Source organism: Mytilus galloprovincialis, chromosome 13, assembly GCF_965363235.1.
Source record: "Mytilus galloprovincialis chromosome 13, xbMytGall1.hap1.1, whole genome shotgun sequence".
Taxonomy (NCBI): Eukaryota; Metazoa; Mollusca; class Bivalvia; order Mytilida; family Mytilidae; genus Mytilus; species Mytilus galloprovincialis.
In genome coordinates this window covers 26780331-26792860 of record NC_134850.1, presented here as the reverse complement: position 1 = coordinate 26792860, position 12530 = coordinate 26780331, and the positions used below count along the sequence as shown (strand labels likewise).

The 12530-nt window shown below is 31.7% G+C and overlaps 1 protein-coding gene and 1 long non-coding RNA gene across 2 annotated transcripts; both read right to left on the bottom strand.

The window, feature by feature from the left end:
- Positions 1-3641: 3641 nt before the first annotated feature.
- Positions 3642-6652, bottom strand: LOC143056897 (uncharacterized). The gene is made up of 3 exons (XR_012972558.1): positions 6571-6652; positions 5838-5957; positions 3642-3746 (listed from the first exon to the last, which is right to left on the bottom strand). It is a non-coding gene; the product is annotated as an uncharacterized LOC143056897 (long non-coding RNA).
- A 542-nt stretch (positions 6653-7194) lies between these two features.
- Positions 7195-11072, bottom strand: LOC143057452 (uncharacterized). Its single transcript, XM_076230760.1, has 3 exons — positions 11029-11072; positions 8206-8334; positions 7195-7367 (listed from the first exon to the last, which is right to left on the bottom strand). Exons 1-3 carry the CDS (start codon positions 11033-11035, stop codon positions 7195-7197), a joined length of 309 nt encoding a protein of 102 aa, XP_076086875.1. The 5' UTR covers positions 11036-11072.
- Positions 11073-12530: the final 1458 nt, after the last annotated feature.

Sequence of the window (12530 nt, the reverse complement as noted above, 5' to 3'; positions counted from 1 at the left end):
ATTTAAAAAAGTATTGACCCTTACAATTAATTGTAAATAAGATATAGCATAGAAAACAGTCTTCTTAACTAAAATATTGATCATGAAACAATATTATGTACTGAATTTGCATAGCAATAGACACAATTCCAACCTAATATACTATCTGAATCCTCCTTTAATTACCGAAGTCTTAAACATAAAGCAGGAGTAGTCTTTCCTTCTAGCAATGTATTTCTCACATTTCATGGATGGTTAAGTCAGACAAGCTTTTTAAAAATTAAAATTCATCTTGTTGTTCGCATATGAATTGGAGTTCCTTCAAACACTTGTCAAGATAAGAAGTTCAAAGACGCCAGGTCTTTTAATTTCACATTCGGATATATTGATGATGCTCTATCCTTTAACAATCCAAATTTTTCTAATTTGAGTTTAATAAATATATTCCAAAGAACCAGAAATTAGAAACAAAAACAACATTCACGACTTCCTCTGCCTATTTGTTTTTACCTATGCCTAGAATTTGACAACACGGTCACCTCAGTACCAGCATCTATGACAAACGAGACGATTTAATTTTGAATTATCAATTTTAACCACCTAGGTAGCAAAATAACAAATTCTTACTTTAAAAAAAATGTTCATCGGAAGATACCCAATTCCTTGTTGATATATATTCCGTACCAACTTCACAATAAATATACGATGGTCTTGAAGTATAGATTCTGGTTTCTGCCGTTATTATCATCTTAATAGCGTGTTACATACATATTTTATTTTATTTGTCTTTATAAATATTACTTTTACTGTTAAGCCTGTTTGTGGTGATATTATCTTGACGTGGATATCTACTCAAACATCCCGTCATTGTGTTACTGTTCTATGGTGCAATTTTTGTAATCTTCTCTTCTTTTTTGAGAATGCCTTTTGTCTATATGTTTTTTGTGTGTTTCTTTGCTACATATGACGTGGCTCTGTACATCCCGTCGTTGTGTTATTGTTCTATGGTTATTTGTTTTGTATCCGTGTCTTAAGTTTTTGTCATATGCCTATTCCTTCTAATATATTTGTTTGTTTTTATAGTGATTAAAATTATAACACAATGATGACTGCTGTACTCCTATTTTTGACATTTTTCACAGTGTATGTTTGTTTAACACAGCGTTTTCAATATAATGGATTTTGTTACGACTGTCATTCAAGAAAGAGGTTTAGCTAGCTATAAAACCAGGTTTGAACCATGATTCACCACACAAGAAAACGCAAGTACCAAGTCAGGAACATGACAGTCGTTATAAATTCTTTTGGTCTGTTTGAGCTATGGATGTTTCCATTCGAATTGGGACTTTCCGTTTTGAGTTCAGTATTTTTCTGATTTAATTTCATAAAGCATATACCGGTTATGAATACTATGAATCAAATGTTTTACAAGAGTTCTTAAGTTTGCATTGATTATAACAACAATTAATGAACACGCAACAACCTGTCATGATGTCTTTTGGGTATAAAAAAGAAGATATGATATGATTGACAATGAGACAACTATCCACAAGAGACCAACTGACACAGAAATTGACAACTATAGGTCACCGTACGGCATTCACCAATGAGCAAAGCCCAGACCCCGAGTGGCAATGTAAAACAATTGTTGTTGTCCATTCGTTTGATGTGTTTTGTCATTTTATTTTGCCATGTGATTGGGGTCTTTTCGATTGAATTTTCCTCGGAGTTCAGTATTTTTGTGCTTTTATTTTATTCATACGAGAACAATAACGGCCTAATTCATGTACCAATAAATGAACGAAAAAGAAATATATAACACATAAACAAACGACAACCACTGAATTAAAGGCTCTTGACATTGAACAGGCACATACATACAGAATATGGCGGGGTTAAACATGTTAGCGGTATCCAAACCCTCCTCCTAACATGAAACAGTGGTTTAACAGTACAACATAAGAACGAACTATAAAAATCAGTTGAAAAAACTCGTTAGATGGATAAAATACAAATAGCCGGTTTTTTCAAAAATTGTCATTAACCGATGTTTGAACAATGCAGATGACATTGTCATACTTTCATAAAAAAAAACACAACATCAAAATTGTCGAGCCTGTTCCATAATGATTTAAAATCATATTCACAGAAGGCTTTGTTTCCCCAAAGAAGTATTTGTGTGTAAACGATGGTTACACATTAAGATGCGAAAATAAAAAAATAAAAACATTGAAAGAATGATTTATTTAGTTATTATCTTTTCTCTGCTGCATTAGGGACACACACAGTTTGTCTTATCCTAAAAAAAAACATGTATTAAAATATAAAAAATAAAAATTTCCAAACAAATAAGTTTGATAAAACTAATAGTATTTTCACCTTCTATGTTTCTTTTTAATTTGGCCTAGTTGAATGAGGCGTCTTCATAGAAGAAAAAAATAACTTTCAAATCAAGAATTTTCTGTAAATATATACATCATTGCGAGTTTTGACTTTTTCTTCTTTTAAACAGTTAAAAAAAGCAAGATTTCTTTTTTGCAATTATATGAAACGATTCTTACCGATATATGTATCAAATATAAAAATACGAGTTCATATTATCATGACACTCACCCAGTCATACTTTTGCATTAATAAAAACCTTTGCAATAATTTCAGAATTAACAGATGCTCAACAGATAGAATAAGAATACCTAATAGCATAGATTGCTTTAAACTATCACAATTCAAATTGGTTATTTATTATTATAGCAAATAATTCATGTCAGTTAGATAAATCAAATATATGTGTAGACTTGTTTCCTGTCCCTCATCTGGTTGTCGTATTTAACATGTTTAAGTGTATCCTAATAATACAAGGGAAAGAACAAGGTTAAACTCAACACGAGTTTGAGATTGATATTCGTTATGAAGTGTTTTCTGAGAGTGTTTTGTTTACTGTTAAATACTGTTTTGACCTTAAAATAATTGGACTTTTTATAAGATTTGTGTATTCACCTTAACAGTTATTCAAAGCTTTAACTACAAAATAAAACATAATAATTAATTTATCCCTATATTTGAAATGATATTGAATATTTTTTCTGCAATTGCCGAAATTGGTATATAAGTACGTACATCAGTAAAGAGTTCTTCAAAATTGTCTTCGAATACCAAAATCTGTTAAAATACTATCTAATTTGAGATCAACCTTATTAGAACCAGATTTTCCTATACCACTCGATCTCAAGGTAGAGGCCCACTGGCTTCTGGTCCGTGAATGAGGAAGGATTGGTACTTGGTAAGGGGAGATAAAAATTGATATCAGTAATGCGTATGTGATAGGCAGTTTTATTTTCACATTAAACACATGAAAATGATGTTAAATATATTGGTGACCATTGTTGACACACAAATACAACTATTTAAAGAGTAAGACATCTTTTTCTAACTTAATTAGAGACGTGTCGATTGAAATTGAATGTGTACAAAAATATGTCAATCAGTTAGATAAAATCAAAAACGTTTCATCTTAGCTTTAGAAACTAACTATGAAATTTGCAATCGTACAATCTGTAATTATATAACCAAATTGTAAATGCATTTTACAACTCAATTTAAGTTAGACGAATTATCTTCTCTGTTAGTTAGTAATACTGAAGTACAATTCTAAGTTTAACTTACCAATCTCGTTTCACAAAGTACCCTTGCAGTACCCACACAACGTGACACGGCTGTATAACCTCCGGTTTTTCTAACAGCTATACAATCCAAAGCAGTAGGAGAAACTGTAGTATTTAGTACCATGTAGATGTTCAACGTAAGAGCAAACAAACCATATATATGTTATTTAAAAATGTTTCATATAGGCCGATGTTAGATAAATTCTATCAAACTCTTTGTATTTTTGTGTACTATTTAACATGTATGACATATTGAACGGTTCACTTAAAATACACAATCAGTTGAAACACAATTTGAGTGTGTCATGTATAGCTTCAATGCCGTTCTTTTAATGTGCATGCAGATATTACCATTGAATGTTAAGAAATCATTACAAATCCGCCGCCCACAAAAGAAAAATTATCAACGCATTTTTTAATAAAGTTCCCGTAAAATCGTTAATGTTATTTTCCCATCCTCAATAGGTATTGGTCAATATGTCTCTGATATTATGAAGAATACTTAAAATATTATATATATGTATTGATGCAATTTGTCAGCGTCACTTAGTTTAATATTATAACTATTTTGTCGAATGCTTTCTACAAAAGTTATCTTTGATGGCTTCCTTGAAAAGGATAAGAAAAAAGTGGTTTTATATTCACACGAATGCTTTCTATTAATGTCATCTATGAAAGCGTCCTCGAAAAGGTAAAACAATATATGAAATATGTGTTCTGAGAATTTTTACTGAAAAGAAGGCTCGTTTTTTTAGAATCTTGCTCAAATATTATAACAATGGGACATTATCTTTTGTTATATCTCGAAGTAATTATAGTAAGGTTTAAATTCCGGTGAAATTTATGAAATGGTCGGAGGTTTTGTCAAAATTATAAATGAAGTATTTTCTTCCCTAAAAAAAGAAATTATATTTAATATTCATTGTCACTTATCACTTATTTATAAAAACACCCATTGCTCATATAATTCTTACATCGATTCTACCCCACAATACCTCTCCATACCATACAAAATAAGACAAATAAGTAGATACAGAATGAAACGTCATAAAACGTCTGAAATAAGTTTGAACACATGATAAAAAGTAACAATAATATAACTGATCTTACTGATTGTTATGCTTCCCATGATCAGTTGGTAGTTCAAATGATACCACATTATGTTTGTATATTTAGGTAAGAAATTCTGTCGTTTGAATATGCATTTATAATGTTTTTCCTTTTCCTATTGGTATATTAAAAATGTCCGATTCAGTTCTTATCTTGAACTTTTTGATTTTTTTCAAAGGTATGGGTGACATGTAAATATCTTTATAACAAAATCCTCTTACTTTTCCTTTTCATTGATAGCAATTCTTTCAGGGACAACCACAACTTTTTATAATAAAGTTTCTACAAATGCAAAATATCCAAAATACCATGGGAAGTTCTAAACGGAAAGTCAAAAGCTCAAAAACAACAAATGAATAGCAACTGTCATACTTCTGACTTGGTAGAGGTATGTTGCTATGAAGAAACCCCTTTTATAGCTAGCTAAACCTCTTACTTGTCTGACATTCACATAAGATTCTATTGTATTGACAACGATGTGTGAACAAAACAAACTGGAATAATAGGTAAAATTTTCAAACATAAGGATACAGAAGTAAACATTGTGTCATAATGATCACAATCACTATAAAACTTTTACTTTAGCTAGGCCATTAAAGTTGAGTAAATGTAAGTCTATTACAAGTCATTTTGAGCAGTTGAAGTTAAACTGTCTTGTATAATTATACATAACTTAACCCTTATTTAACATCTTAAACATTAAGTACTGTAGGCTTGTGCCACCTTCATCCCGTGAAAATAAGCATTCGTCACCTTGATCTTTTGCTGTATCTTTCAAATAATAGCTTGGTGGGGTAAATGTGGCTTATTCTTTAGTTTTCTATGTTGTAGTTCCTGGCTGTTTGGTGTACTTTTGTCTGCTTGTCTATTTGCTTTTAGTGATAACAACGGCAGTTTATTTTCGACTTATGAGTTTGAAAGTCCAATTTCTCTCTTTCGTTTAGCTGTCATGAAATATCATTTTTGCTCTTACATCCTCAGAAAATGAATATGATCCAAACTTAAATTTTACCCAATGACGATTCTGTATTGCTCTCTAAGAGAAAGGCGCGTGCATATTCATGTGTAACGGTTATTGGAACTTACAAAGCGGATAAGGTATTCCATTAGCTGGAAGTCCGATACCGGAGTAAAATCCTACTGGGTTAGAAGCTGCATTGCCAATGTCGGTGAATCCAATATAATATTCATACGAAGGCGTTACCGCTGAAAATAAGAAAAAAGCAAAACATAAAGAGTTTATGAAAAAGGCATTTTCGTTTTGGTATATTTCATTGCAGAGAAGGTAAAACATCAAGTTTTTGCGCATATACAAAAAGTCATTTACCCAATCCCACTGAAACCGTATCTTCGCCATCGGATATCTTTGTCCATAACATTCTACACACTTAATTTTGGGGTTGAAGAAGACGCGGATCACATCATCTGTTTGTTTACTGTAGCCTGGTAGAGCATGGACATAGTTGAGCACTAGCGGGAGCCTAACTAGCACGTCCGTTGAGATGCAATTACTAAGACATGATTGATGATGCTTCTGTGATAGACGGATTTATATATGACTATATTTGCATGAAATTGTGGAGTAGTATGAACATTATCTAAAAGAAAGAAAAAAAAAACATAAAAAAGGATACCTGTCATGAACTAATCAAATTCAAGTATACTTATATAAGGTGTAGTTATAGGCGACATCATCAAAAATTATAAACATGGTGGCTTTGAAGACTTCATACATACTTGTTAGTTTATGATAGAACCTGATGTATAAGAAGCCAATGTCCTTTTAGTAATATATAAAATTGTATGTAGATTCACTTACATGGTATAATAGCCCTAACTGCATCCAATTCTAGTGCCGTTTCAGGCTCAAAAAGTAATCCTCCCGCACCAGCACATGCAACCTGAAAATTATATATCCTTTGTTGTTTAGGACCATTCAATACCGTTTTTTAAGATTTGAAAAATAAATGAACACGTTTAGCTATAAGCGCTCATTTCTTGTGATGTCTTTTTTTCTCTCATAAAAACGCATAAATTGAACCAGAACACACAATAACTAAAATTTTAGTAAAGTTAGGTCTTGTGTGTGTATATGGCAAGACAAATTACGTATTATAATGAGTGAGGTAGTGATTAGGTTTAGGTTTCATACTTGTTTTATACTTGTTGTTACTGTTTTAAGTAAGACTTTGCGATGGCAAAGCCGGCATCTATGCAACTAGAAATAAATGTAAATTTATTTATTTATAGTGGATTGGGAAACAAGTTATTGCAACTTATATTGATCCCTTTCCACTCTGTGGGTGCGAGTGATTCATTGTAGCGGCATTAGCCTGTTCTTTTTCGAAATCCACAATGATGTCTTTTTAGTGCAAGAGTTATTGCTATCTCTTAACACGGCTCAGCAATTTATCGTCAACTTCGAACGGACTATCATTGTTCCTCAAGACCATACTCGCAAATGGGAGAGCTGAAAATTTGGTCCCTGAAAACTACGTATACTTGCAGCGGCAAAATTTGCAACATCAGCTGATCCTACTAAATAGCATTTATTTGAATTACCATTGGCAACAGTCGTAAAACCTGCTGGACAAGCTGCATCAGGTCTGCATGGAGCTAAAAAAAACCCAATATATTAATTATTAACAAAGGAACGTTTTCACACTGATAATGTTTAATATCTTAAAAGAAAAAACCATTAAAAAAAATATAACATAATAAAATCACCCTCTAGAATTATGCAAACCTCTCCTGTGACATTGCGTTTAATAAGAAGCGACAAATACATAAAATATTATCAAAATTGTATCTACAAGGAAAAATAAATAATTTCTTGTGTATCCTGATATCTGCTTTGTCTAAGTGATATCTGCTTTGTCTAAGTGTTTGTAGCATTTACATGATTAATAAATAATAAAAAAATAGAAAATGATACATTAAGTTAGATAATTGATGTACATATCAACTATTTGCATTGATATGCTCCACTTTTTCATGTTCTACGGATTGCATCGACTTTTATGTTATTTGTTTGTGCATTTCTCTGTTATGACTGTTCTCAAAGAGAAAGGCGCGTGCATATTCATGTGTAATAGTTATTGGAACTTACAAAGCGGATAAGGTATTCCATTAGCTGGAAGTCCGATACCGGAGTAAAATCCTACTGGGTTAGAAGCTGCATTGCCAATGTCGGTGAATCCAATATAATATTCATTCTCACGTAGTGTTTTAGCGATATTTATTAAGATTGTCATACAGCGGGAGGTTTGGCATGCCATTTAACCAGGTTCAACCCGCTATTGTTTTCTTAAAATGTCCCGGTTTTCTTGATGTTCTTTTGTGTTCCAAATATAGTTGATGTGTTTAGTTTTAGTTTGTAACCCGGATTTGTTGTTTCTTTCATTCTATTTATGACTTTTGAACACCGGTACTACTGTTGCCTTTATTTACATACCTTGCATTGTTGGACATGTTGTCTGTACGGTAGTCGTACAACTTGTGCACGTTGTAGCACCACAGGCCATAGTAGTACATGTGAGAAACGTAACTCCAAAAAGCAAAAGCAAGACAATTGACAGCGGAACTAAAATAAAGAGTACATTAATTATCTGGGTTGTTGTGTATTCAGGTTTATTGTGAATGCAGTTAGGTTTGGTGTTTTGTCATCAAGTATAAGATCAATAGTTTGTGTCTTTTGTCATGTTATTATTTTTAATTGTGCTTTGTGCAAATCTGACGAGTCAAGATATTTCAAAATGATTTTTGCAGTTTGCTCTCATGTTTTGCTGTTGCAATACTATTCCAGCTTATTTAAAGCTCACATGCTGACAAAAATATTTCATCACGCAAAAGTCTTTATGTGTTTTTTCAAAATTTTTATGATTATGACGCAGCAACTCATTGGTTGCTTTTGTAAAATAAAAAAATTATCGTTTGTCTTTTTGATAATGCAGAAAAAAGTAAAATCACGAAAAGTACTGAACTCCTAACCGATGATTTTTCTCGTTTTCAATGTTTTAAATTTAATATGCCTGTACCTTTTAGAGCTGATGATACATTTTTTAACCATTGCTAAAAGTTGTGTTGTGACATATATTTGCAACCAGAAATATTCTTACAAAACATAGTAATTAGATAAAATATGTTTATGGAGGTAATGGTACTTTTAACACTGTTGGTAATTTGCTCAGTCAAACAATATTCTCTTCTTTTACAATAAATCTAAGAAACAAATCTGCCACTAGGGTAGATATCATAATTATGTGGAGAAGGGAAAATCATGTGGTTCATATGTTGACTTTCTAAATAAAAGCAGTTCAATATACGAATTTGTGAATTTCTAAAATTATTGAAAACTCTTGATGAAGAAATTAGGAATTGAAGCGAGAAAATAAACGGACTTATAATGATAAAAAATACGAGAAAAAAATATGATAAACAGCAACCAACTACAACAGCATTGCCCCATTTCCGAACCTTTAACTCTCCACAAACCTGAGACAGTGGTGTCACAGCAAAACATAAGATCAGCTTATATTTCAACATTATTTATTTTTTTGAATTAGCAATGAGGGACTGAAAAGATCTAAGACAATTTTTTCGATTTTTTTTATTGATATAAATTTAGCGGCATTAAATATATAGAGTTAAGATGTTAAGTCAGAAAAAGCTCTGTTCCATATTGATGGGGTATGATAGATCCAGCGTCTATTTCTCCAAATATGTATGTAATAAAGAAAAAGTAAACTGGCAATGTTACGAACTGTAAATAATGCATGAAATATTGATACAGTGAGAGATGTCAAAGGAATTATGTAGTCTAGTTGTCACATGTCTGATCGACGATCGCAATTCGAAGACTCCAATTATCACACAAAAGCTTTACTTCAAGTTTATATTTACATGCTGTATATATTAACCTTATGGTTATAATTTCCATTTTATAAAAGCGTTCCCATCACCACAGACACATTTTTTTCTCATATTGGATACATTTCCTTAGTCGGATGTTTTTTTTATCCTATCGGACATAAATACATTCCACGGGATTGTATTCTCCCACTGAAATGATACCAAGAAATAAAACCGGTGTTGTTTTTCATCTCCCATGGTAATGTTTAATTCCATATTTTAAAAAGAACATGTGGTATGATTAAAACTGAGACAAGTCTCCCGAAGAGACTAAATGACACACAAATTTACAACTATAGGTCATTGTACGGCATTCAAAATGAGCAAAACCCATACCACATAGTCAGCTTTAAAAGGCCCCGAAATGACAAATGCAAAGCAATCCAAACGAGAAAAACTAACGGCTTAGTTTATGTACAAAAAATGAACGAAAAATAAATATGTAACACATAAGCAAACGACTGCCACTGAATTACAGCCTCCTGACTTGGGACAGGCCCATACATACAGAATGTGGTGGTGTTAAACATGTTAGCGGGATTCATAACCTATCATAACCTGGGACAGTGGTATAACAGTACAATGTAAGAACGAACTATATAAAATAAGTTGCAAAAGGCTTAAGGAGGCTCGAGGGTACAAAATTTATGGCAGAAATTAAGGATTGTGTTTTTTCAACACAAAATTTATTCGTTACTTTATTAGTTGTTACCTTATCATATGATACAAAAATCAACCAAACAAATCAATTCGGGCCTGAGATGACTTTTAAAATTTATATGTCATTGAAAAAAAACCCAAAATTATCTGCCTTTGGTACAAAAATGGCATTTTTTGGAATTAAAATTGAAATATCATTTTTAACTCATCGGTGACCTATATTATGTTTTTTCGAAAAAAAAACTGTACTAATACTTAACTATTGTAAAATTTAAGCGATTTCTGGAATTTAGTTCTCTTTTTATTTCGATATTACATTTTGTACATCTATTTCTCCTATTAGTTCAACAGAAACAAAGTACCAGTACAAAAATGTGTGCTTCTTTCGAAGACATATTGTGAGCTTAAATGAACGGTGACCCCATTTTTTGATTTTATTTTTCTATGACATGTAAGTATATGATAAAGTTCATTTATAGAAAATATAGCGAAATCCTATATTTAAAAAACTATAAATGTAAAGAGAGGATAAAGGATTTTAATATCTCATATAGAAATAATTGTCATCTTTTTAAAAAAAAAAGAGAAAATCGCTTAATTATTAAAAGAATTAAGCTAAATACAAATAAAGGAATTGAGCATTCTTCAGATCTTGTACATTAATACAAATATATATTGTCAAATTCCACATGTTTTTGATACTCACTTTCCATGCTTGATATTGTTCCTCGTTGTTAGATTTCAAAAACCTAAAAAAAAATGGGACAAAGTAGTTTGATCTTTTATCTTCATTTGGGCTTTGTAAAATTATTCTTATAAAATAATAAAAATTGCATATAATTTTGACATTTTTACCTATTATGTCTGTTTGTTTTGTTCACACATCGAAGTCAATATAATGGAATTTGATGCGACTGTCATACAAGTGAGAGGTTTAGCTAGCTATTAAACAAGGTTTTTATCCACAATTTTCTGTGTAAGAAAACGCTTGTACCAAATGCAAGTCAGGAATATGACAGTTGTTATCCATGCGTTTGATGTTTTTGGGCTTTTGATTTTGCCATTTGATTAGGGACTTTCCGTTTTGAATTTTCCTCGGAGCAATGATAAATCATGTCTTTTTGTAAATACTGCCTCTTTAAACATGTTCATGGTATGCTTGATTCGAACTTATTCAAGTCCATAGAACTTGTATATAGATGAGAAAACGACTACTAGTTTATTGTTATATAATGATATTATCTAATTACTTATCAAAGGTACCATGTTTATAATTTAGTACACCAGACGCGCGTTTCGTCTACATAAGACCCATCAGTGACGCTCATATCAACATAGATATATATTGATAAAGCCAAACAAGTACAAAGTTCAAAGAGCATTTAGGATCCAGAATTTCCCAAATTTGTGCCAAATACAGCTAAGGTAATGTATGCCTGGGATGAAAAAATCCTTAGTTTTCGAAAAAAAAAAGTTTTGTAAACAGGAAATTTATAAAAATGACTACATTATTAATATACATGTCAACACCGAAGTGTTGACTACTGGTTAGGTGATACCCTCGGGGACGAAACGTCCACCAGCAGTGGCATCGACCTAGTGGTGAAAATACTTATCAAAGGTACCATGATTATAATTAATTACGCCAGACGCGCGTTTCGTCTACATAAACTAAATTGTATAGTGCTCTGGCTCGGAATTTGATCGGTATTATAATTATAGTTCGTTTATATGTGTGTTACGTTTCTGTGTTGTGTCCCCGCTGTGTCGTCGTTCTCTTATATTTGATACGTTTCCCTAGGTTTTAGTTTGTAATCCGGATTTGTTTTTTCTCTATCGATTTATGAATTTTGAACAGCGGTATACTACTGTTGCCTTTATTTAAAGTTTTTGAATAGGGTTCTCGCATTAACTGCATTTATAGAAATTATACCTTATTTATTTATCTACAATTATTAATTGTATAAAACACAAATTATAGTGCGAACTTCGGAACTTACCCCAAACTGAAAATGTTCTTCAAAGTCCTTATAGGATATTAGTCCAGTGAGGAAACGGGTGTACTGTTTAAAGTCATATCAGAGTGTATACATACACATATCAAGTAAACAATTAAAATCGTTAAAACGGGATGGGGGTAACAGTTATAGTGATTTTATGGGCAACTTTCATAAGCAAAAAATGTCATAATCTAATTTAAGAACGTTA

Bases quoted from the DNA above. Each gene is read 5' to 3' on its own strand.
- LOC143057452 (XM_076230760.1), bottom strand. The intron at 7,368-8,205 runs GTATGTAAATAA...GGTTTTTTTTAG, and splicing joins AACATGTCCAACAATGCAAG to CTCCATGCAGACCTGATGCA.